At 27.9% G+C, this 26,690-nt stretch overlaps 2 protein-coding genes and 3 pseudogenes across 2 annotated transcripts; 3 read left to right on the top strand and 2 right to left on the bottom strand.

Moving 5' to 3' along the window:
* The first annotated feature begins 2,430 nt into the window (after window positions 1-2,430).
* On the top strand, window positions 2,431-16,028 carry LOC104226607 (uncharacterized). The gene is made up of 2 exons (XM_070167120.1): window positions 2,431-2,644; window positions 15,694-16,028. Exons 1-2 carry the CDS (start codon window positions 2,431-2,433, stop codon window positions 16,026-16,028), a joined length of 549 nt encoding a protein of 182 aa, XP_070023221.1.
* On the top strand, window positions 3,798-4,986 carry LOC138886437 (golgin IMH1-like; annotated as a pseudogene).
* A 1,212-nt stretch (window positions 16,029-17,240) lies between the features above and the next one.
* Window positions 17,241-18,451, bottom strand: LOC138886438 (uncharacterized; annotated as a pseudogene).
* A 5,093-nt stretch (window positions 18,452-23,544) lies between these two features.
* LOC138886465 (uncharacterized) lies at window positions 23,545-24,734 on the bottom strand (annotated as a pseudogene).
* A 1,184-nt stretch (window positions 24,735-25,918) lies between these two features.
* On the top strand, window positions 25,919-26,413 carry LOC138886090 (uncharacterized). Its single transcript, XM_070167121.1, has one exon. It carries the CDS (start codon window positions 25,919-25,921, stop codon window positions 26,411-26,413), a length of 495 nt encoding a protein of 164 aa, XP_070023222.1.
* The last annotated feature ends 277 nt before the right edge of the window (window positions 26,414-26,690 follow it).

Raw genomic sequence — 26,690 nt, forward strand, 5'->3', positions numbered from 1 at the left:
TAAACGGCTTCCTTGCCTACTGGTTTCCACTTTAGGATGGCATAGTCTGGGCTTAACTACTCTCAGCATTATTAGACAGGCAAACTTTCTCAAGATGTTCTTTATAACAGTACTATAACATGATAAACAATTATGATATTCAAGAGATTATAAGGAATATAAGAGTTTAGTTAAACATGATTATGAATAAACTTACCTGGTTTTGTAACTCGTTTGAATGCTCCATAGCTTTCAGAAGTTTGTATATAATCAGATATTTTATTGAGAGAAGATAAGAGAGAGAAGGTGAGTATGAGGATTAATTACAAAACAAGAGATAGTGACAATAGAACAACAAAATTCAGAACTACCAAAAGCGTTAAGAAAAGACGAAGAAACAACTGAAAAAGAATTAATTATTGGAGGAATACCAATATTAATAAATTTTAAAATATATCAAGGCGATAAAAACATTACACTAGGAATAAAATGGTTAGAAAAAGTCAAACCATATAAATTAGAAGATAGACAATTAACGATAAGTTATGAAAATAAGAAAATAATAATAAAAAGAACTTTGATATAATGCCAAAGATATACATACTTGCCAAGATAATAGTAGAAGGATATTATAATAGATACTATACACCTATGATGGATACAGGAGCAGAAGCTAACATGTGTAGACATAATTGTTTACCAGAAAGTAAATGGGAAAAGCTAAAAAAAACCCCATAGTAGTAACAGGATTCAATAATGAGGGAAGTATGATAACATACAAAGCAAGAAATATAAAGATACAAATATGGGATAAAATATTAACCATAGAAGAAATATATAGTTATGAATTCACAAATAAAGATATATTATTAGGAATGCCATTTTTAGATAAATTATACCCACATATAATAACAAAAACACATTGGTGGTTTACTACCCCGTGTAAACAAAAATTAGGAGCAAAAAGAGTAAATAATAAAGTAAGAAAAACAACACCCTGGATTAAAGGAAGTGAAAAGATTACCCAAAAATTAGAAAATGTAATACAAAGCAACCATAATATAGAAATAATCATTTTCTCAATAAATAAAATAAAATTACTACAAGATAAATTAGAATTACTATATAATGATAATCCACTCCGAGGATGGGAAAAACATAAAACAAAAATAAAGATTGAACTAATAGATGAAAATAGCATAGTAACACAAAAACCTTTAAAATACAACTTTAATGATTTAACAGAATTTAAAATGCATATAAAGGAATTATTAGACAATAAGTACATACAAGAAAGTAATAGTAAACATACTAGCCCGGCATTTATAGTAAATAAGCATAGTGAACAAAAACGAGGAAAAAGCCGTATGGTTATAGATTATAGAAATTTAAATGCAAAAACAAAAACATATAATTATCCGATACCAAATAAAATACTAAAAATCAGACAAATACAAGGATATAACTATTTCAGTAAGTTTGATTGTAAATCAGGATTTTACCATTTAAAACTAGAAGACGAATCTAAGAAGTTAACAGCATTCACAGTACCACAAGGATTTTATGAATGGAATGTATTACCATTTGGATATAAAAATGCACCAGGTAGATATCAACATTTTATGGATAACTACTTTAACCAATTAGAAAATTGTATAATATATATAGATGATATACTGTTATATTCTAGAACAGAGAACGAACATATAAAACTACTAGAAAAATTCATACACATTGTAGAAATATCAGGAATAAGTTTAAGTAAAAAGAAAGCAGAAGTAATGAAAAATCAAATAGAATTTTTAGGTATACAAATAGACAAAAACGGAATAAAAATGCAAACCCATATAGTACAAAAAATAATTAACTTAAATGAAACACTTGATACAAAAAAGAAGTTACAATCATTTTTAGGATTGGTTAACCAAGTAAGAGAATATATTCCTAAATTAGCAGAAAACTTAAAACCGTTACAAAGAAAATTAAAAAAGGATATAGAATATCATTTTGACGAAAAGGATAAAATACATATACAGAAGATAAAAAATATGTGTAAAAAATTACCAAAACTATATTTCCCAGATGAAAAGAAAAAGTTCACATATATTGTAGAAACTGATTCTAGTGATCACAGCTATGGAGGAGTTCTAAAATATAAATATGATAATGAAAATATTGAACACCATTGTAGATATTATTCAGGATCATACACGGAACCACAAATTAAATGGGAGATAAATAGGAAAGAACTATTTGGATTATATAAATGTTTGTTAGCATTTGAGCCATATATTGTTTATAACAAGTTTATTGTAAGAACAGATAATACACAAGTAAAATGGTGGATAACACGGAAAGTACAAGATTCAGTAACTACAAAAGAAATAAGAAGACTTGTATTGAATATACAAAATTTTACATTTACAATTGAAGTAATACGAACTGACAAGAATGTTATTGCAGATTACTTATCAAGACAAAAGTACTCAAACTGATGAGAATCAAGAATCGAAAGATATATTTGCAATCCTTACTACCCTATCATTACAGATGGATAGTATGGGCAAAAGATTACAACAGCTAGAAAGTCAGCAGCATGACTATAAAAATGCGGAGCTAAGTCGATCGGAAGACTTAAAAATTCCAGAATTAGAAGGAGACGTTGGGAAACTCCAAAAAATCCAAAGAAAAAACAAATTACCGAAATAATGATAGATAATGATAAATATACACAAATAGAATATGTAGATTATGAATTAAGCAGTGAAGACAGCATATATGAGATATCAGAAAACGAGTTCCCCGAAAATGAAAAAGAAATAGACAATAATATAGAAGAATCAGACGAAGAAAGTAATGACTGAAAAAGATATACAAATTATACAACAAGAAGAACACCAGGATGAACAATCTTCAGAACAAAAAATAATATTTGACGCTAATATATTTGAACAAATAAAAGGAAAAGAATTGGATCTAAGCATAGACAAAATATTAGAAGTACCAACAATAAAGAATTGGTTTAAAAGACAGAAAGAAGAATACTATGTAGTAAGCCAAAGAGAACATATAATAGATTGTAAATACATCAAAGGTAAAGCACAAATACCAATTTTAAATAAAAAACTACTAAATAAAGAAATACAAGATATAAAAGCAAAAAATCCAATAAAATATGTACACTTAGGAGGAACGGAGATCCTAATAAAAGCATGTTTTAGGGAAGGAATAGATACCCCTATAGAAATATACTTGGCAGATGATAGAATTGTACAACCTATAGAAAAGAGTATAATAAGTGTCGTAAGAGGTAACTTAATATACCAAAAATTTAAATTTATAATAAGTGCTAACTATTCAGTAGCAGTAGATGATAAAAATATAGATAAATCATTAGTACTATACTGGAAAATGTCTGGAATAGAATTAGCACCAGGAAGTAAAATATTCACAGCAAGATGTAAAAATCTATATGTCTTAACAACAAAACATAAGATAACAGCTAAAAATAAAATAAATAAAATAAAAAAAAAAAAAAATTGGTATCAGAGCTATATACTTTAAGAAACAAAACCATGGAAAGGAACACTGACATTTACAAATCTGCAAAAAATACTCATAAACAGTGAGACAATTACAGAAAATACACAGATTAAAATAATTAAAAAATCAAGGAAAATAAGGAAGAAACTGAAAAAACTATACCTAGAATATGAATACCTAAGTATTACAAAAACAAACAAAGCTAGGCTATCTGGATTAATCGATATAATATCTAAAACAGAATATAAATATATTTGCTATCTTAAAAAGAAAAGATGAATAAAGAAGAGTTCGCACTAGAAGCGAAAACATATGAAAATCCAGAAGGATTAAAAATAACAATAATATTTTCCAACTTAGGAAGAAGATACAAGAAAATAGGAAATAACCTGAACTTAATGTTAGAAAAAGAAACTGTAAAACTAGAAGATAGTTTAACCGCAATGGTTAGAATAACAAAAGAAAACGAAGAAATAGACAGAAAAAAGGAAATAAAAGAAATACAACAGCAAGCTAAAGAAAAAATACAACAGATAGAAGAAGTAAAAAACACTAAGATAACAGAATTAGAAAAAGAATTAGAAATGCTAAAACAGTTATACGCTAATAAACTAAAAGAAAAAGAAAAACGTAAAGAAGAAGAACAAGAGCTAAAACTGACAAATGAGATAGAAAAGTTCAAATTACAGTTAGAAGAAATACAGGATAATCCACCGAAAATAAGCATGAACGAAATAAATGACCAAAGTGATAACGACACAAATCTAGGAGAAGACTATTCAGAAACAAGTGAAACATACACAGAACTAATAGAAAAAACGGAAAAGATGAAAACAAATCCAGAAATAAATACAGGAGATATGATTGAAGATAAACCAAGCACATCAGGAGTAAAAAATCCAAGACAACTAAACCCAACCTATTACAGAGTAAGTTATGATTCATATGATAGAAATAAAACATTATGGGATAAAAGGCTAAATAGGAAATGGACACCAAGACAGATAACTGAACAATGTAATTTTTTAGATCTAGATTGTGTAGCAGATATAAATAAAACAATCCAATTATGGATAGGGTACATCTCCAAACAACTAATAGATAATAAAATTGCAATAGCTGAAACACCAGGATATATAGAAAGAACACTTATAGGAACGGTAAAACTATGGTTACAAAATTTATCAAGTGAAAGCCTAGATACATTAAGAAGTAATAAAAAACTTGATGGAACAACAGCAACAACAGTGACAGATATATTGAATAAATATGAAATAGCAATAAGAAATGAGTTTAGTAGTATGACAACAGAAGTAGAAGATCAAAATAAAGAAAAAACTACAAATAGAAATTTGATGACAAAATTAGCAATATGTAATATGGGTTATATAGACGAATATACTTGTGCATTTAGAGACTATTATTATAAAGGAACATATAGTCCAGATGAAAGTAAGGAAATAAGAAAATTATATTTTACAAAATTACCAGAACCGTTTAGCTCAAAAATAATAAAAAATTGGAATGAAGCAGAACTAGCAGATACTCTAGGAGCTCGAATAAAATTTCTACAAAACTGGTTTATAGAATTATGCGAAAAGTATAAAGAAAATATCAAAATGGATAAAATATTAGTAAAAAATTTGGCATGCTGCAAAAGTAGAATAAGCACCCCAATTTGGCTGCACAGATAAATATTACAAAAAAGAAGGAAAGAGAAAGAAATTTAAATCAAAATATTCAAAATATAAATATAGGAAACCAAGAGGAAGATATTATGTAAAAAATTATAAACATAAAAAACCATATAGGAAAAAGAAAAAACTAACAGAATGTACTTGCTATAATTGTGGAAAGCTAGGACACTTAGCCAAAGATTGTAAATTACCAAAAAACCCAAAGAAGAAACAAATTACCGAAATATTGATAGATAATGATAAATATACACAAATAGAATATGTAGATTATGAATTAAGCAGTGAAGACAGCATATATGAGAGCTAAAACTAACAAATGAGATAGAAAAGTTCAAGTTACAGTTAGAAAAAATACAGGATAATCCACCGAAAATAAGCATGAACGAAATAAATGACCAAAGTGATAACGACACAAATCTAGGAGAAGACTATTCAGAAACAAGTGAAACATACACAGAACTAATAGAAAAAACGGAAAAGATGAAAACAAATCCAGAAATAAATACAGGAGATATGATTGAAGATAAACCAAGCACATCAGGAGTAAAAAATCCAAGACAACTAAACCCAACCTATTACAGAGTAAGTTATGATTCATATGATAGAAATAAAACATTATGGGATAAAAGGCTAAATAGGAAATGGACACCAAGACAGATAACTGAACAATGTAATTTTTTAGATCTAGATTGTGTAGCAGATATAAATAAAACAATCCAATTATGGATAGGGTACATCTCCAAACAACTAATAGATAATAAAATTGCAATAGCCGAAACACCAGGATATATAGAAAGAACACTTATAGGAACGGTAAAACTATGGTTACAAAATTTATCAAGTGAAAGCCTAGATACATTAAGAAGTAATAAAAAACTTGATGGAACAACAACAACAACAGTGACAGATATATTGAATAAATATGAAATAACAATAAGAAATGAGTTTAGTAGTATGACAACAGAAGTAGAAGATCAAAATAAAGAAAAAACTACAAATAGAAATTTGATGACAAAATTAGCAATATGTAATATGGGTTATATAGACGAATATACTTGTGCAATTAGAGACTATTATTATAAAGGAACATATAGTCCAGATGAAAGTAAGGAAATAAGAAAATTATATTTTAAAAAATTACCAGAACCGTTTAGCTCAAAAATAATAAAAAATTGGAATGAAGCAGAACTAGCAGATACTCTAGGAGCTCGAATAAAATTTCTACAAAACTGGTTTATAGAATTATGCGAAAAGTATAAAGAAAATATCAAAATGGATAAAATATTAGTAAAAAATTTGGCATGCTGCAAAAGTAGAATAGCACCCCAATTTGGCTGCACAGATAAATATTACAAAAAAGAAGGAAAGAGAAAGAAATTTAAATCAAAATATTCAAAATATAAATATAGGAAACCAAGAGGAAGATATTATGTAAAAAATTATAAACATAAAAAACCATATAGGAAAAAGAAAAAACTAACAGAATGTACTTGCTATAATTGTGGAAAGCTAGGACACTTAGCCAAAGATTGTAGATTACCAAAAAACCCAAAAATTGGTACTAAGATAACAGAATTAGAAAAAGAATTAGAAATGCTAAAACAGCTATACGCTAATAAACTAAAAGAAAAAGAAAAACGTAAAGAAGAAGAACAAGAGCTAAAACTGACAAATGAGATAGAAAAGTTCAAGTTACAGTTAGAAGAAATACAGGATAATCCACCGAAAATAAGCATGAACGAAATAAATGACCAAAGTGATAACGACACAAATCTAGGAGAAGACTATTCAGAAACAAGTGAAACATACATAGAACTAATAGAAAAAACGGAAAAGATGAAAACAAATCCAGAAATAAATACAAGAGATATGATTGAAGATAAACCAAGCACATCAGGAGTAAAAAATCCTAGACAACTAAACCCAACCTATTACAGAGTAAGTTATGATTCATATGATAGAAATAAAACATTATGGGATAAAAGGCTAAATAGGAAATGGACACCAAGACAGATAACTGAACAATGTAATTTTTTAGATCTAGATTGTGTAGCAGATATAAATAAAACAATCCAATTATGGATAGGGTACATCTCCAAACAACTAATAGATAATAAAATTGCAATAGCCGAAACACCAGGATATATAGAAAGAACACTTATAGGAACGGTAAAACTATGGTTACAAAATTTATCAAGTGAAAGCCTAGATACATTAAGAAGTAATAAAAAACTTGATGGAACAACAGCAACAACAGTGACAGATATATTGAATAAATATGAAATAACAATAAGAAATGAGTTTAGTAGTATGACAACAGAAGTAGAAGATCAAAATAAAGAAAAAACTACAAATAGAAATTTGATGACAAAATTAGCAATATGTAATATGGGTTATATAGACGAATATACTTGTGCATTTAGAGACTATTATTATAAAGGAACATATAGTCCAGATGAAAGTAAGGAAATAAGAAAATTATATTTTACAAAATTACCAGAACCGTTTAGTTCAAAAATAATAAAAAATTGGAATGAAGCAGAACTAGCAGATACTCTAGGAGCTCGAATAAAATTTCTACAAAACCGGTTTATAGAATTATGCGAAAAGTATAAAGAAAATATCAAAATGGATAAAATATTAGTAAAAAATTTGGCATGCTGCAAAAGTAGAATAACACCCCAATTTGGCTGCACAGATAAATATTACAAAAAAGAAAGAAAGAGAAAGAAATTTAAATCAAAATATTCAAAATATAAATATAGGAAACCAAGAGGAAGATATTATGTAAAAAATTATAAACATAAAAAACCATATAGGAAAATGAAAAAACTAACAGAATGTACTTGTTATAATTGTGGAAAGCTAGGACTCTTAGCCAAAGATTGTAGATAGAAGAAGTAAAAAACACTAAGATAACAGAATTAGAAAAAGAATTAGAAATGCTAAAACAGCTATACGCTAATAAACTAAAAGAAAAAGAAAAACGTAAAGAAGAAGAACAAGAGCTAAAACTGACAAATGAGATAGAAAAGTTCAAGTTACAGTTAGAAGAAATACAGGATAATCCACCGAAAATAAGCATGAACGAAATAAATGACCAAAGTGATAACGACACAAATCTAGGAGAAGACTATTCAGAAACAAGTGAAACATACATAGAACTAATAGAAAAAACGGAAAAGATGAAAACAAATCCAGAAATAAATACAAGAGATATGATTGAAGATAAACCAAGCACATCAGGAGTAAAAAATCCAAGACAACTAAACCCAACCTATTACAGAGTAAGTTATGATTCATATGATAGAAATAAAACATTATGGGATAAAAGGCTAAATAGGAAATGGACACCAAGACAGATAACTGAACAATGTAATTTTTTAGATCTAGATTGTGTAGCAGATATAAATAAAACAATCCAATTATGGATAGGGTACATCTCCAAACAACTAATAGATAATAAAATTGCAATAGCCGAAACACCAGGATATATAGAAAGAACACTTATAGGAACGGTAAAACTATGGTTACAAAATTTATCAAGTGAAAGCCTAGATACATTAAGAAGTAATAAAAAACTTGATGGAACAACAGCAACAACAGTGACAGATATATTGAATAAATATGAAATAACAATAAGAAATGAGTTTAGTAGTATGACAACAGAAGTAGAAGATCAAAATAAAGAAAAAACTACAAATAGAAATTTGATGACAAAATTAGCAATATGTAATATGGGTTATATAGACGAATATACTTGTGCATTTAGAGACTATTATTATAAAGGAACATATAGTCCAGAGATGAAAGTAAGGAAATAAGAAAATTATATTTTACAAAATTACCAGAACCGTTTAGCTCAAAAATAATAAAAAATTGGAATGAAGCAGAACTAGCAGATACTCTAGGAGCTCGAATAAAATTTCTACAAAACTGGTTTATAGAATTATGCGAAAAGTATAAAGAAAATATCAAAATGGATAAAATATTAGTAAAAAATTTGGCATGCTGCAAAAGTAGAATAGCACCCCAATTTGGCTGCACAGATAAATATTACAAAAAAGAAGGAAAGAGAAAGAAATTTAAATCAAAATATTCAAAATATAAATATAGGAAACCAAGAGGAAGATATTATGTAAAAAATTATAAACATAAAAAACCATATAGGAAAAAGAAAAAACTAACAGAATGTACTTGCTATAATTGTGGAAAGCTAGGACACTTAGCCAAAGATTGTAAATTACCAAAAAACCCAAAGAAGAAACAAATTACCGAAATATTGATAGATAATGATAAATATACACAAATAGAATATGTAGATTATGAATTAAGTAAAGAAGAAAAACAAGAGCTAAAACTGACAAATGAGATAGAAAAGTTCAAGTTACAGTTAGAAGAAATACAGGATAATCCACCGAAAATAAGCATGAACGAAATAAATGACCAAAGTGATAACGACACAAATCTAGGAGAAGACTATTCAGAAACAAGTGAAACATACACAGAACTAATAGAAAAAACGGAAAAGATGAAAACAAATCCAGAAATAAATACAGGAGATATGATTGAAGATAAACCAAGCACATCAGGAGTAAAAAATCCAAGACAACTAAACCCAACCTATTACAGAGTAAGTTATGATTCATATGATAGAAATAAAACATTATGGGATAAAAGGCTAAATAGGAAATGGACACCAAGACAGATAACTGAACAATGTAATTTTTTAGATCTAGATTGTGTAGCAGATATAAATAAAACAATCCAATTATGGATAGGGTACATCTCCAAACAACTAATAGATAATAAAATTGCAATAGCCGAAACACCAGGATATATAGAAAGAACACTTATAGGAACGGTAAAACTATGGTTACAAAATTTATCAAGTGAAAGCCTAGATACATTTAGAAGTAATAAAAAACTTGATGGAACAACAACAACAACAGTGACAGATATATTGAATAAATATGAAATAACAATAAGAAATGAGTTTAGTAGTATGACAACAGAAGTAGAAGATCAAAATAAAGAAAAAACTACAAATAGAAATTTGATGACAAAATTAGCAATATGTAATATGGGTTATATAGACGAATATACTTGTGCATTTAGAGACTATTATTATAAAGGAACATATAGTCCAGATGAAAGTAAGGAAATAAGAAAATTATATTTTACAAAATTACCAGAACCGTTTAGCTCAAAAATAATAAAAAATTGGAATGAAGCAGAACTAGCAGATACTCTAGGAGCTCGAATAAAATTTCTACAAAACTGGTTTATAGAATTATGCGAAAAGTATAAAGAAAATATCAAAATGGATAAAATATTAGTAAAAAATTTGGCATGCTGCAAAAGTAGAATAACACCCCAATTTGGCTGCACAGATAAATATTACAAAAAAGAAGGAAAGAGAAAGAAATTTAAATCAAAATATTCAAAATATAAATATAGGAAACCAAGAGGAAGATATTATGTAAAAAATTATAAACATAAAAAACCATATAGGAAAAAGAAAAAACTAACAGAATGTACTTGCTATAATTGTGGAAAGCTAGGACACTTAGCCAAAGATTGTAGATTACCAAAAAACCCAAAAATTGGTATCTTAAAACAGAATTAGAAAAAGAATTAGAAATGCTAAAACAGCTATACGCTAATAAACTAAAAGAAAAAGAAAAACGTAAAGAAGAAGAACAAGAGCTAAAACTGACAAATGAGATAGAAAAGTTCAAGTTACAGTTAGAAGAAATACAGGATAATCCACCGAAAATAAGCATGAACGAAATAAATGACCAAAGTGATAACGACACAAATCTAGGAGAAGACTATTCAGAAACAAGTGAAACATACACAGAACTAATAGAAAAAACGGAAAAGATGAAAACAAATCCAGAAATAAATACAGGAGATATGATTGAAGATAAACCAAGCACATCAGGAGTAAAAAATCCAAGACAACTAAACCCAACCTATTACAGAGTAAGTTATGATTCATATGATAGAAATAAAACATTATGGGATAAAAGGCTAAATAGGAAATGGACACCAAGACAGATAACTGAACAATGTAATTTTTTAGATCTAGATTGTGTAGCAGATATAAATAAAACAATCCAATTATGGATAGGGTACATCTCCAAACAACTAATAGATAATAAAATTGCAATAGCCGAAACACCAGGATATATAGAAAGAACACTTATAGGAACGGTAAAACTATGGTTACAAAATTTATCAAGTGAAAGCCTAGATACATTAAGAAGTAATAAAAAACTTGATGGAACAACAGCAACAACAGTGACAGATATATTGAATAAATATGAAATAACAATAAGAAATGAGTTTAGTAGTATGACAACAGAAGTAGAAGATCAAAATAAAGAAAAAACTACAAATAGAAATTTGATGACAAAATTAGCAATATGTAATATGGGTTATATAGACGAATATACTTGTGCATTTAGAGACTATTATTATAAAGGAACATATAGTCCAGATGAAAGTAAGGAAATAAGAAAATTATATTTTACAAAATTACCAGAACCGTTTAGCTCAAAAATAATAAAAAATTGGAATGAAGCAGAACTAGCAGATACTCTAGGAGCTCGAATAAAATTTCTACAAAACCTGGTTTATAGAATTATGCGAAAAGTATAAAGAAAATATCAAAATGGATAAAATATTAGTAAAAAATTTGGCATGCTGCAAAAGTAGAATAGCACCCCAATTTGGCTGCACAGATAAATATTACAAAAAAGAAGGAAAGAGAAAGAAATTTAAATCAAAATATTCAAAATATAAATATAGGAAACCAAGAGGAAGATATTATGTAAAAAATTATAAACATAAAAAACCATATAGGAAAAAGAAAAAACTAACAGAATGTACTTGCTATAATTGTGGAAAGCTAGGACACTTAGCCAAAGATTGTAGATTACCAAAAAAACTAAAGAAAAAACAAATTACCGAAATAATGATAGATAATGATAAATATACACAAATAGAATATGTAGATTATGAATTAAGCAGTGAAGACAGCATATATGAGATATCAGAAAACGAGTTCTCTGAAAATGAAAAGGAAATAAACAAGGATATAGAAGAATCAGATGAAGAAAATTATGACTGAAAAAGATATACAAATTATACAACAAGAAGAACACCAAGATGAACAATCTTCAGAACAAAAAATAATATTTGACGCTAATATATTTGAACAAATAAAAGGAAAAGAATTGGATCTAAGCATAGACAAAATATTAGAAGTACCAACAATAAAGAATTGGTTTAAAAGACAGAAAGAAGAATACTATGTAGTAAGCCAAAGAGAACATATAATAGATTGTAAATACATCAAAGGTAAAGCACAAATACCAATTTTAAATAAAAAACTACTAAATAAAGAAATACAAGATATAAAAGCAAAAAATCCAATAAAATATGTACACTTAGGAGGAACGGAGATCCTAATAAAAGCATGTTTTAGGGAAGGAATAGATACCCCTATAGAAATATACTTGGCAGATGATAGAATTGTACAACCTATAGAAAAGAGTATAATAAGTGCCGTAAGAGGTAACTTAATATACCAAAAATTTAAATTTATAGTAAGTGCCAACTATTCAGTAGCAATAGATGATAAAAATATAGATAAATCATTAGTGCTATACTGGAAAATGTCTGGAATAGAATTAGCACCAGGAAGTAAAATATTCACAGCAAGATGTAAAAATCTATATGTCTTAACAACAAAACATAAGATAACAGCTAAAAATAAAATAAATAAAATAAAAATAGAAAATCCATTCGAAAGAATAGTATCAGTTATAGACAACAATGATTACAGTTATACGGAAATGGACATGGAAGAAGATTTAGAAATAGTAAAAGAAAGATTAAGCACGTCAAAACGAACAAATAATGAAATGCCAGAAACGTCATCAAGAATAAGTACATCAAGAAGTACATCAAGAAGAATAAATTATATAACTCCACAAAAATTAATAGAACAAAAAATAGAAGAAATAAACCCACACCATTATTATATAACAGGAATAATGGACCAAAGAAAATATTTAATATTAATAAATACAGGGCAGGAAGAGAATTATATTATAAGAGAATTAATACCAGAACAAGAGATAGTGACAATAGAACATCAAAATTCAGAACTACCAAAAGCGTTAAGAAAAGACGAAGAAACAACTGAAAAAGAATTAATTATTGGAGGAATACCAATATTAATAAATTTTAAAATATATCAAGGCGATAAAAACATTACACTAGGAATAAAATGGTTAGAAAAAGTCAAACCATATAAATTAGAAGATAGACAATTAACGATAAGTTATGAAAATAAGAAAATAATAATAAAAAGAACTTTGATATAATGCCAAAGATATACATACTTGCCAAGATAATAGTAGAAGGATATTATAATAGATACTATACACCTATGATGGATACAGGAGCAGAAGCTAACATGTGTAGACATAATTGTTTACCAGAAAGTAAATGGGAAAAGCTAAAAACCCCATAGTAGTAACAGGATTCAATAATGAGGGAAGTATGATAACATACAAAGCAAGAAATATAAAGATACAAATATGGGATAAAATATTAACCATAGAAGAAATATATAGTTATGAATTCACAAATAAAGATATATTATTAGGAATGCCATTTTTAGATAAATTATACCCACATATAATAACAAAAACACATTGGTGGTTTACTACCCCGTGTAAACAAAAATTAGGAGCAAAAAGAGTAAATAATAAAGTAAGAAAAACAACACCCTGGATTAAAGGAAGTGAAAAGATTACCCAAAAATTAGAAAATGTAATACAAAGCAACCATAATATAGAGATAATCATTTTCTCAATAAATAAAATAAAACTACTGCAAGATAAATTAGAATTACTATATAATGATAATCCACTCCAAGGATGGGAAAAACATAAAACAAAAATAAAGATTGAACTAATAGATGAAAATAGCATAGTAACACAAAAACCTTTAAAATACAACTTTAATGATTTAACAGAATTTAAAATGCATATAAAGGAATTATTAGACAATAAGTACATACAAGAAAGTAATAGTAAACATACTAGCCCGACATTTATAGTAAATAAGCATAGTGAACAAAAACGAGGAAAAAGCCGTATGGTTATAGATTATAGAAATTTAAATGCAAAAACAAAAACATATAATTATCCGATACCAAATAAAATACTAAAAATCAGACAAATACAAGGATATAACTATTTCAGTAAGTTTGATTGTAAATCAGGATTTTACCATTTAAAACTAGAAGACGAATCTAAGAAGTTAACAGCATTCACAGTACCACAAGGATTTTATGAATGGAATGTATTACCATTTGGATATAAAAATGCACCAGGTAGATATCAACATTTTATGGATAACTACTTTAACCAATTAGAAAATTGTATAATATATATAGATGATATACTGTTATATTCTAGAACAGAGAACGAACATATAAAACTACTAGAAAAATTCATACACATTGTAGAAATATCAGGAATAAGTTTAAGTAAAAAGAAAGCAGAAGTAATGAAAAATCAAATAGAATTTTTAGGTATACAAATAGACAAAAACGGAATAAAAATGCAAACCCATATAGTACAAAAAATAATTAACTTAAATGAAACACTTGATACAAAAAAGAAGTTACAATCATTTTTAGGATTGGTTAACCAAGTAAGAGAATATATTCCTAAATTAGCAGAAAACTTAAAACCATTACAGAGAAAATTAAAAAAGGATATAGAATATCATTTTGACGAAAAGGATAAAATACATATACAGAAGATAAAAAATATGTGTAAAAAATTACCAAAACTATATTTCCCAGATGAAAAGAAAAAGTTCACATATATTGTAGAAACTGATTCTAGTGATCACAGCTATGGAGGAGTTCTAAAATATAAATATGATAATGAAAATATTGAACACCATTGTAGATATTATTCAGGATCATACACGGAACCACAAATTAAATGGGAGATAAATAGGAAAGAACTATTTGGATTATATAAATGTTTGTTAGCATTTGAGCCATATATTGTTTATAACAAGTTTATTGTAAGAACAGATAATACACAAGTAAAATGGTGGATAACACGGAAAGTACAAGATTCAGTAACTACAAAAGAAATAAGAAGACTTGTATTGAATATACAAAATTTTACATTTACAATTGAAGTAATACGAACTGACAAGAATGTTATTGCAGATTACTTATCAAGACAAAAGTACTCAAACTGATGAGAATCAAGAATCGAAAGATATATTTGCAATCCTTACTACCCTATCATTACAGATGGATAGTATGGGCAAAAGATTACAACAGCTAGAAAGTCAGCAGCATGACTATAAAAATGCGGAGCTAAGTCGATCGGAAGACTTAAAAATTGCAGAATTAGAAGGAGACGTTGGAAACTCCAAAAAACCCATGACAAAGTTTGTTTACCTACAGCTGCAGGCACAAGCAAACAGGTGAATAAGAAGCTACATACCAATGTAAATTTAAACAACATATTTGATAAGCCATTTACATCAAAAAAGCCAAAAGAAGCAATAGCTATAACCCCACAAACTACAACCTATGCTAATAGCCTACACCACAACAAAAAGGTATATAACCATATTACTCAAACATATATTGAGAATATATATAAAATTCAGACATTTCTAAACCTAAACCCCAGATCAACTACTACTACAGATCCAACACAAGATTATATAACCATTATTGTTTTTCTGTGTTGATAAGTCTCAAGATTATCTCTATAAAATTCAATTTCTTTCTCTATAGTTAATAAAGCTTTATTACGTAATCTATTATATTTAATTATGTCTTTGCAGGTTTTAATATTGTGTTTAACACAATCTATTTTTCTATTTATGTTACTGAGGTTTTTAAGAAGTTTCCATTTCTGGGTGTTATAGAATCTTATGTAATGAAAAGTGTTATGTTTCATTTATAAACAGATTTTATTAACTTGATATGTGATCATTAATCTGAATATAAATCTAATTCATATAGATCTAATATATCTATTTCTTGTGATACAATTAGTTCTGTAAATGCTTGTTCCATTACATATATTATTTCAAAAGTAACTAAAATATCATAAATTTTTCTTTTAACATCGTTATTAAGTCTGTTAAAGATATATAATATAAGTATTTTGTAGTCAATATTTTCTTCTAATAAATACGTGTGGTTGTTCATTCAGATTTACTATTTATCCTTATCATGTGTTTACTAAACATATTCCCTCTAACCTCTTTGTTTATCATAGAGTTTATCATATTTTAATAAGTTATACTGAACAATCTTTTCTGGTCACTACCATGTTTTTCATGCTTCAATCATTTACCCTAACAGCGCCTCAACTCTGTGTACTCCCCTAAACGGCTTCCTTGCCTACTGGTTTCCACTTTAGGATGGCATAGTCTGGGCTTAACTACTCTCAGCATTATTAGACAGGCAAACTTTCTCAAGATGTTCTTTATAACAGTACTATAACATGATAAACAATTATGATATTCAAGAGATTATAAGGAATATAAGAGTTTAGTTAAACATGATTATGAATAAACTTACCTGGTTTTGTAACTCGTTTGAATGCTCCATAGCTTTCAGAAGTTTGTATATAATCAGATATTTTATTGAGAGAAGATAAGAGAGAGAAGGTGAGTATGAGGATGTCTGAGGATGTCCTCCCTTCCTCTGATTTACAAAATATATAGAAAATTTAAACGACTCCTACTGTTCACAAATGACTCTTACTATTCATGAACGACCTTTATTGTTCATGATTATGACTCTTACTATTTACTTTACGACTTTTTTACATGACTCTTACTATTCATGAACGACCTTTACTGTTCATGATTATGACTCTTACTTTATGACTTTTTTACATTATTTGTTTTCAATAGCTGTTTCCTTCATTTGTCTTCTTGCTGATACCTTCATTCTAGTTGGACTTCTGGTACATAGTTATCATCTCCGTTGCACTTTGAACATATGTGGTCTGGATATTTGTGTCCCACTAGTTTGCAGTATCTTGTCAATAACTCGTTTGAAATAAATTCTTTTTTCAATGCTCTGGTAGTTGGTTGCATTTCTGGCTTTAATAATGATAAAATCCATTTCTGGACTTCATCCATATCTCCTTGTCGTAGTTCTTTTGAGTTGGCATATATCATTAACTGGTCTCTGGAATAATAGCTCCAGATAGCATTTCCTTGTAGATAATTGTTAGCTAGTTCTTGAATAATAGTTGCTATACCAATTATTCTTTTGTTGGCATAGAAACTTGGTATCTCCATTTTTCTGTATCTCCGGTTGTTTCTCTATTTCTTCCGGTATTATCATATCTCGTGTTAGTCCTATCTTTATCACCTGTATAATGGGTTTTATTTCATCATATAGTATTTCAGCTGGTGCTGTATAGAATTTGATGAAGAATAGGTTGCCTTTTGTAATTCTTTTGAAGGTGACAAATGCTTTGTATAGCTCTGGTATTCCAATTATTTCTTCTCCGTCGTGGGTATATACGGTGCTGAGTAGTCCGTAGTTGTAACATGTCTTTACTAGGTTGGCTTTTGTTTTTGGTTGGGCTATTAGCCTATTATATCCCTGTAGTTTCTGGGTTATATAATCTTGTGTTGGATCTGTAGTAGTAGTTGATCTGGGGTTTAGGTTTAGAAATGTCTGAATTTTATATATATTCTCAATATATGTTTGAGTAATATGGTTATATACCTTTTTGTTGTGGTGTAGGCTATTAGCATAGGTTGTAGTTTGTGGGGTTATAGCTATTGCTTCTTTTGGCTTTTTTTGATGTAAATGGCTTATCAAATACGTTGTTTAAATTTACATTGGTATGTAGCTTCTTATTCACCTGTTTGCTTGTGCCTGCAGCTGTAGGTAAACAAACTTTGTCATGGATTTTTTGGAGTTTCCCAACGTCTCCTTCTAATTCTGGAATTTTTAAGTCTTCCGATCGACTTAGCTCCGCATTTTTATAGTCATGTTGCTGACTTTCTAGCTGTTGTAATCTTTTGCCCATACTATCCATCTGTAATGATAGGGTAGTAAGGATTGCAAATATATCTTTCGATTATTGATTCTCATTAGTTTGAGTACCTTTGTCTTGATAAGTAATCTGCAATAACATTCTTGTCAGTTCGTATTACTTCAATTGTAAATGTAAAATTTTGTATATTCAATACAAGTCTTCTTATTTCTTTTGTAGTTACTGAATCTTGTACTTTCCGTGTTATCCATCATTTTACTTGTGTATTATCTGTTCTTACAATAAACTTGTTATAAACAATATATGGCTCAAATGCTAACAAACATTTATATAATCCAAATAGTTCTTTCCTATTTATCTCCCATTTAATTTGTGGTTCCGTGTATGATCCTGAATAATATCTACAATGGTGTTCAATATTTTCATTATCATATTTATATTTTAGAACTCCTCCATAGCTGTGATCACTAGAATCAGTTTCTACAATATATGTGAACTTTTTCTTTTCATCTGGGAAATATAGTTTTGGTAATTTTTTACACATATTTTTTATCTTCTGTATATGTATTTTATCCTTTTCGTCAAAATGATATTCTATATCCTTTTTTAATTTTCTCTGTAATGGTTTTAAGTTTTCTGCTAATTTAGGAATATATTCTCTTACTTGGTTAACCAATCCTAAAAATGATTGTAACTTCTTTTTTGTATCAAGTGTTTCATTTAAGTTAATTATTTTTTGTACTATATGGGTTTGCATTTTTATTCCGTTTTTGTCTATTTGTATACCTAAAAATTCTATTTGATTTTTCATTACTTCTGCTTTCTTTTTACTTAAACTTATTCCTGATATTTCTACAATGTGTATGAATTTTTCTAGTAGTTTTATATGTTCGTTCTCTGTTCTAGAATATAACAGTATATCATCTATATATATTATACAATTTTCTAATTGGTTAAAGTAGTTATCCATAAAATGTTGATATCTACCTGGTGCATTTTTATATCCAAATGGTAATACATTCCATTCATAAAATCCTTGTGGTACTGTGAATGCTGTTAACTTCTTAGATTCGTCTTCTAGTTTTAAATGGTAAAATCCTGATTTACAATCAAACTTACTGAAATAGTTATATCCTTGTATTTGTCTGATTTTTAGTATTTTATTTGGTATCGGATAATTATATGTTTTTGTTTTTGCATTTAAATTTCTATAATCTATAACCATACGGCTTTTTCCTCGTTTTTGTTCACTATGCTTATTTACTATAAATGTCGGGCTAGTATGTTTACTATTACTTTCTTGTATGTACTTATTGTCTAATAATTCCTTTATATGCATTTTAAATTCTGTTAAATCATTAAAGTTGTATTTTAAAGGTTTTTGTGTTACTATGCTATTTTCATCTATTAGTTCAATCTTTATTTTTGTTTTATGTTTTTCCCATCCTTGGAGTGGATTATCATTATATAGTAATTCTAATTTATCTTGCAGTAGTTTTATTTTATTTATTGAGAAAATGATTATCTCTATATTATGGTTGCTTTGTATTACATTTTCTAATTTTTGGGTAATCTTTTCACTTCCTTTAATCCAGGGTGTTGTTTTTCTTACTTTATTATTTACTCTTTTTGCTCCTAATTTTTGTTTACACGGGGTAGTAAACCACCAATGTGTTTTTGTTATTATATGTGGGTATAATTTATCTAAAAATGGCATTCCTAATAATATATCTTTATTTGTGAATTCATAACTATATATTTCTTCTATGGTTAATATTTTATCCCATATTTGTATCTTTATATTTCTTGCTTTGTATGTTATCATACTTCCCTCATTATTGAATCATGTTACTACTATGGGGTTTTTTAGCTTTTCCCATTTACTTTCTGGTAAACAATTATGTCTACACATGTTAGCTTCTGCTCCTGTATCCATCATAGGTGTATAGTATCTATTATAATATCCTTCTACTATTATCTTGGCAAGTATGTATATCTTTGGCATTATATCAAAGTTCTTTTTATTATTATTTTCTTATTTTCATAACTTATCGTTAATTGTCTATCTTCTAATTTATATGGTTTGACTTTTTTTAACCATTTTATTCCTAGTGTAATGTTTTTATCGCCTTGATATATTTTAAAATTTATTAATATTGGTATTCCTCCAATAATTAATTCTTTTTCAGTTGTTTCTTCGTCTTTTCTTAACGCTTTTGGTAGTTCTGAATTTTGCTGTTCTATTGTCACTATCTCTTGTTCTGGTATTAATTCTCTTATAACATAATTCTCTTCCTGCCCTGTATTTATTAATATTAAATATTTTCTTTGGTCCATTATTCCTGTTATATAATAATGGTGTGGGTTTATTTCTTCTATTTTTTGTTCTATTAATTTTTGTGGAGTTATATAATTTATTCTTCTTGATGTACTTCTTGATGTACTTATTCTTGATGACGTTTCTGGCATTTCATTATTTGTTCGTTTTGACGTGCTTAATCTTTCTTTTACTATTTCTAAATCTTCTTCCATGTCCATTTCCGTATAACTGTAATCATTGTTGTCTATAACTGATACTATTCTTTCGAATGGATTTTCTATTTTTATTTTATTTATTTTATTTTTAGCTTTTATCTTATGTTTTGTTGTTAAGACATATAGATTTTTACATCTTGCTGTGAATATTTTACTTCCTGGTACTAATTCTATTCCAGACATTTTTCAGTATAGCACTAATGATTTATCTATATTTTTATCATCTATTGCTACTGAATAGTTGGCACTTACTATAAATTTAAATTTTTGGTATATTAAGTTACCTCTTACGACACTTATTATACTCTTTTCTATAGGTTGTACAATTCTATCATCTGCCAAGTATATTTCTATAGGGGTATCTATTCCTTCCCTAAAACATGCTTTTATTAGGATCTCCGTTCCTCCTAAGTGTACATATTTTATTGGATTTTTTGCTTTTATATCTTGTATTTCTTTATTTAGTAGTTTTTTATTTAGAATTGGTATTTGTGCTTTACCTTTGATGTATTTACAATCTATTATATGTTCTCTTTGGCTTACTACATAGTATTCTTCTTTCTGTCTTTTAAACCAATCCTTTATTGTTGGTACTTCTAATATTTTGTCTATGCTTAGATCCAATTCTTTTCCTTTTATTTGTTCAAATATATTAGCGTCAAATATTATTTTTTGTTCTGAAGATTTTTCATCTTGGTGTTCTTCTTGTTGTATAATTTGTATATCTTTTTCAGTCATTACTTTCTTCGTCTGATTCTTCTATATTATTGTCTATTTCTTTTTCATTTTCGGGGAACTCGTTTTCTGATATCTCATATATGTTGTCTTCACTGCTTAATTCATAATCTACATATTCTATTTGTGTATATTTATCATTATCTATCATTATTTCGGTAATTTGTTTTTTCTTTAGTTTTTTTGGTAATCTACAATCTTTGGCTAAGTGTCCTAGCTTTCCACAATTATAGCAAGTACATTCTGTTAGTTTTTTCTTTTTCCTATATGGTTTTTTATGTTTATAATTTTTTACATAATATCTTCCTCTTGGTTTCCTATATTTATATTTTGAATATTTTGATTTAAATTTCTTTCTCTTTCCTTCTTTTTTGTAATATTTATCTGTGCAGCCAAATTGGGGTGCTATTCTACTTTTGCAGCATGCCAAATTTTTTACTAATATTTTATCCATTTTGATATTTTCTTTATACTTTTCGCATAATTCTATAAACCAGTTTTGTAGAAATTTTATTCGAGCTCCTAGAGTATCTGCTAGTTCTGCTTCATTCCAATTTTTTATTATTTTTGAGCTAAACGGTTCTGGTAATTTTGTAAAATATAATTTTCTTATTTCCTTACTTTCATCTGGACTATATGTTCCTTTATAATAATAGTCTCTAAATGCACAAGTATATTCGTCTATATAACCCATATTACATATTGCTAATTTTGTCATCAAATTTCTATTTGTAGTTTTTTCTTTATTTTGATCTTCTACTTCTGTTGTCATACTACTAAACTCATTTCTTATTGTTATTTCATATTTATTCAATATATCTGTCACTGTTGTTGCTGTTGTTCCATCAAGTTTTTTATTACTTCTTAATGTATCTAGGCTTTCACTTGATAAATTTTGTAACCATAGTTTTACCGTTCCTATAAGTGTTCTTTCTATATATCCTGGTGTTTCAGCTATTGCAATTTTATTATCTATTAGTTGTTTGGAGATGTACCCTATCCATAATTGGATTGTTTTATTTATATCTGCTACACAATCTAGATCTAAAAAATTACATTGTTCAGTTATCTGTCTTGGTGTCCATTTCCTATTTAGCCTTTTATCCCATAATGTTTTATTTCTATCATATGAATCATAACTTACTCTGTAATAGGTTGGGTTTAGTTGTCTTGGATTTTTTACTCCTGATGTGCTTGGTTTATCTTCAATCATATCTCCTGTATTTATTTCTGGATTTGTTTTCATCTTTTCCGTTTTTTCTATTAGTTCTGTGTATGTTTCACTTGTTTCTGAATAGTCTTCTCCTAGATTTGTGTCGTTATCACTTTGGTCATTTATTTCGTTCATGCTTATTTTCGGTGGATTATCCTGTATTTCTTCTAACTGTAACTTGAACTTTTCTATCTCATTTGTCAGTTTTAGCTCTTGTTCTTCTTCTTTACGTTTTTCTTTTTCTTTTAGTTTATTAGCGTATAGCTGTTTTAGCATTTCTAATTCTTTTTCTAATTCTGTTTTAAGATACCAATTTTGGGGTTTTTTGGTAATCTACAATCTTTGGCTAAGTGTCCTAGCTTTCCACAATTATAGCAAGTACATTCTGTTAGTTTTTTCTTTTTCCTATATGGTTTTTTATGTTTATAATTTTTTACATAATATCTTCCTCTTGGTTTCCTATATTTATATTTTGAATATTTTGATTTAAATTTCTTTCTCTTTCCTTCTTTTTTGTAATATTTATCTGTGCAGCCAAATTGGGGTGCTATTCTACTTTTGCAGCATGCCAAATTTTTTACTAATATTTTATCCATTTTGATATTTTCTTTATACTTTTCGCATAATTCTATAAACCAGTTTTGTAGAAATTTTATTCGAGCTCCTAGAGTATCTGCTAGTTCTGCTTCATTCCAATTTTTTATTATTTTTGAGCTAAACGGTTCTGGTAATTTTGTAAAATATAATTTTCTTATTTCCTTACTTTCATCTGGACTATATGTTCCTTTATAATAATAGTCTCTAAATGCACAAGTATATTCGTCTATATAACCCATATTACATATTGCTAATTTTGTCATCAAATTTCTATTTGTAGTTTTTTCTTTATTTTGATCTTCTACTTCTGTTGTCATACTACTAAACTCATTTCTTATTGTTATTTCATATTTATTCAATATATCTGTCACTGTTGTTGCTGTTGTTCCATCAAGTTTTTTATTACTTCTTAATGTATCTAGGCTTTCACTTGATAAATTTTGTAACCATAGTTTTACCGTTCCTATAAGTGTTCTTTCTATATATCCTGGTGTTTCAGCTATTGCAATTTTATTATCTATTAGTTGTTTGGAGATGTACCCTATCCATAATTGGATTGTTTTATTTATATCTGCTACACAATCTAGATCTAAAAAATTACATTGTTCAGTTATCTGTCTTGGTGTCCATTTCCTATTTAGCCTTTTATCCCATAATGTTTTATTTCTATCATATGAATCATAACTTACTCTGTAATAGGTTGGGTTTAGTTGTCTTGGATTTTTTACTCCTGATGTGCTTGGTTTATCTTCAATCATATCTCCTGTATTTATTTCTGGATTTGTTTTCATCTTTTCCGTTTTTTCTATTAGTTCTGTGTATGTTTCACTTGTTTCTGAATAGTCTTCTCCTAGATTTGTGTCGTTATCACTTTGGTCATTTATTTCGTTCATGCTTATTTTCGGTGGATTATCCTGTATTTCTTCTAACTGTAACTTGAACTTTTCTATCTCATTTGTCAGTTTTAGCTCTTGTTCTTCTTCTTTACGTTTTTCTTTTTCTTTTAGTTTATTAGCGTATAGCTGTTTTAGCATTTCTAATTCTTTTTCTAATTCTGTTATCTTAGTGTTTTTTACTTCTTCTATCTGTTGTATTTTTTCTTTAGCTTGCTGTTGTATTTCTTTTATTTCTCTTTTTTCTGTCTATTTCTTCGTTTTCTTTTGTTATTCTAACCATTGCGGTTAAACTATCTTCTAGTTTTACAGTTTCTTTTTCTAACATTAAGTTCAGGTTATTTCCTATTTTCTTGTATCTTCTTCCTATGTTGGAAAATATTATTGTTATTTTTAATCCTTCTGGATTTTCATATGTTTTCGCTTCTAGTGCGAACTCTTCTTTATTCATCTTTTCTTTTTAAGATAGCAAATATATTTATATTCTGTTTTAGATATTATGTATCAGCAGGTATACATCGCAGTATTAAAATTAAAATGACCCCCAAAAATTGGTATCAGAGCTATATACTTTAAGAAACAAAACCATGGAAAGGAACACTGACATTAATAGTACAAATCTGCAAAAAATACCCCTAAACAGTGAGACAATTACAGAAAATACACAAATTAAAATAATTAAAAAATCAAGGAAAATAAGGAAGAAACTGAAAAAACTATACCTAGAATATGAATACCTAAGTATTACAAAAACAAACAAAGCTAGGCTATCTGGATTAATCGATATAATATCTAAAACAATGAATATATGTATCAGCAGGTATACATCGCAGTATTAAAATTAAAATGACCCCCCCCCCCAAATTGGTATCAGAGCTATATACTTTAAGAAACAAAACCATGGAAAGGAACACTGACATTAATAGTACAAATCTGCAAAAAATACCCATAAACAGTGAGACAATTACACAAAATACACAGATTAAAATAATTAAAAAATCAAGGAAAATAAGGAAGAAACTGAAAAAACTATACCTAGAATATGAATACCTAAGTATTTACAATCTTTGGCTAAGTGTCCTAGCTTTCCACAATTATAGCAAGTACATTCTGTTAGTTTTTTCTTTTTCCTATATGATTTTTTATGTTTATAATTTTTTACATAATATATTCCTCTTGGTTTCCTATATTTATATTTTGAATATTTTGATTTAAATTTCTTTCTCTTTCCTTCTTTTTTGTAATATTTATCTGTATATTTCCCAGATGAAAAGAAAAAGTTCACATATATTGTAGAAACTGATTCTAGTGATCACAGCTATGGACGAGTTCTAAAATATAAATATGATAATGAAAATATTGAACACCATTGTAGATATTATTCAGGATCATACACGGAACCACAAATTAAATGGGAGATAAATAGGAAAGAACTATTTGGATTATATAAATGTTTGTTAGCATTTGAGCCATATATTGTTTATAACAAGTTTATTGTAAGAACAGATAATACACAAGTAAAATGGTGGATAACACGGAAAGTACAAGATTCAGTAACTACAAAAGAAATAAGAAGACTTGTATTGAATATACAAAATTTTACATTTACAATTGAAGTAATACGAACTGACAAGAATGTTATTGCAGATTACTTATCAAGACAAAAGTACTCAAACTGATGAGAATCAAGAATCGAAAGATATATTTGCAATCCTTACTACCCTATCATTACAGATGGATAGTATGGGCAAAAGATTACAACAGCTAGAAAGTCAGCAGCATGATTATAAAAATGCGGAGCTAAGTCGATCGGAAGACTTAAAAATTCCAGAATTAGAAGGAGACGTTGGGAAACTCCAAAAAACCCATGACAAAGTTTGTTTACCTACAGCTGCAGGCACAAGCAAACAGGTGAATAAGAAGCTACATACCAATGTAAATTTAAACAACGTATTTGATAAGCCATTTACATCAAAAAAGCCAAAAGAAGAAATAGTTATAACCCCACAAACTACAACCTATGCTAGTAGCCTACACCACAACAAAAAGGTATATAACCATATTACTCAAACATATATTGAGAATATATATAAAATTCAGACATTTCTACATGAGCTTTACAGAATTTAAATATGGAGTCTGAACCAAAATACAATACTGTCTAAAAAATTAAATAGTAATACCATAAACTAAGAAAAAAGGGGACTTTTATGCTTGCGAAGGGAACGACAATTACCTTTAAATCTCTAATAGGTACAAATTCCGTTCTTTAACAATCACCTCTCTCGAAAGCAGCTGGATCTACACATAATGTATAGAGTATAGTATGAGTATAACCTACCTTATGTACTCAATAAGTAACAAGCCTAACCGGGGCTGAAAGTAGTGGCAAGGTCCAACATTCATT

Source organism: Nicotiana sylvestris, chromosome 2 (assembly GCF_000393655.2).
Source record: "Nicotiana sylvestris chromosome 2, ASM39365v2, whole genome shotgun sequence".
NCBI classification, from domain to species: Eukaryota; Viridiplantae; Streptophyta; class Magnoliopsida; order Solanales; family Solanaceae; genus Nicotiana; species Nicotiana sylvestris.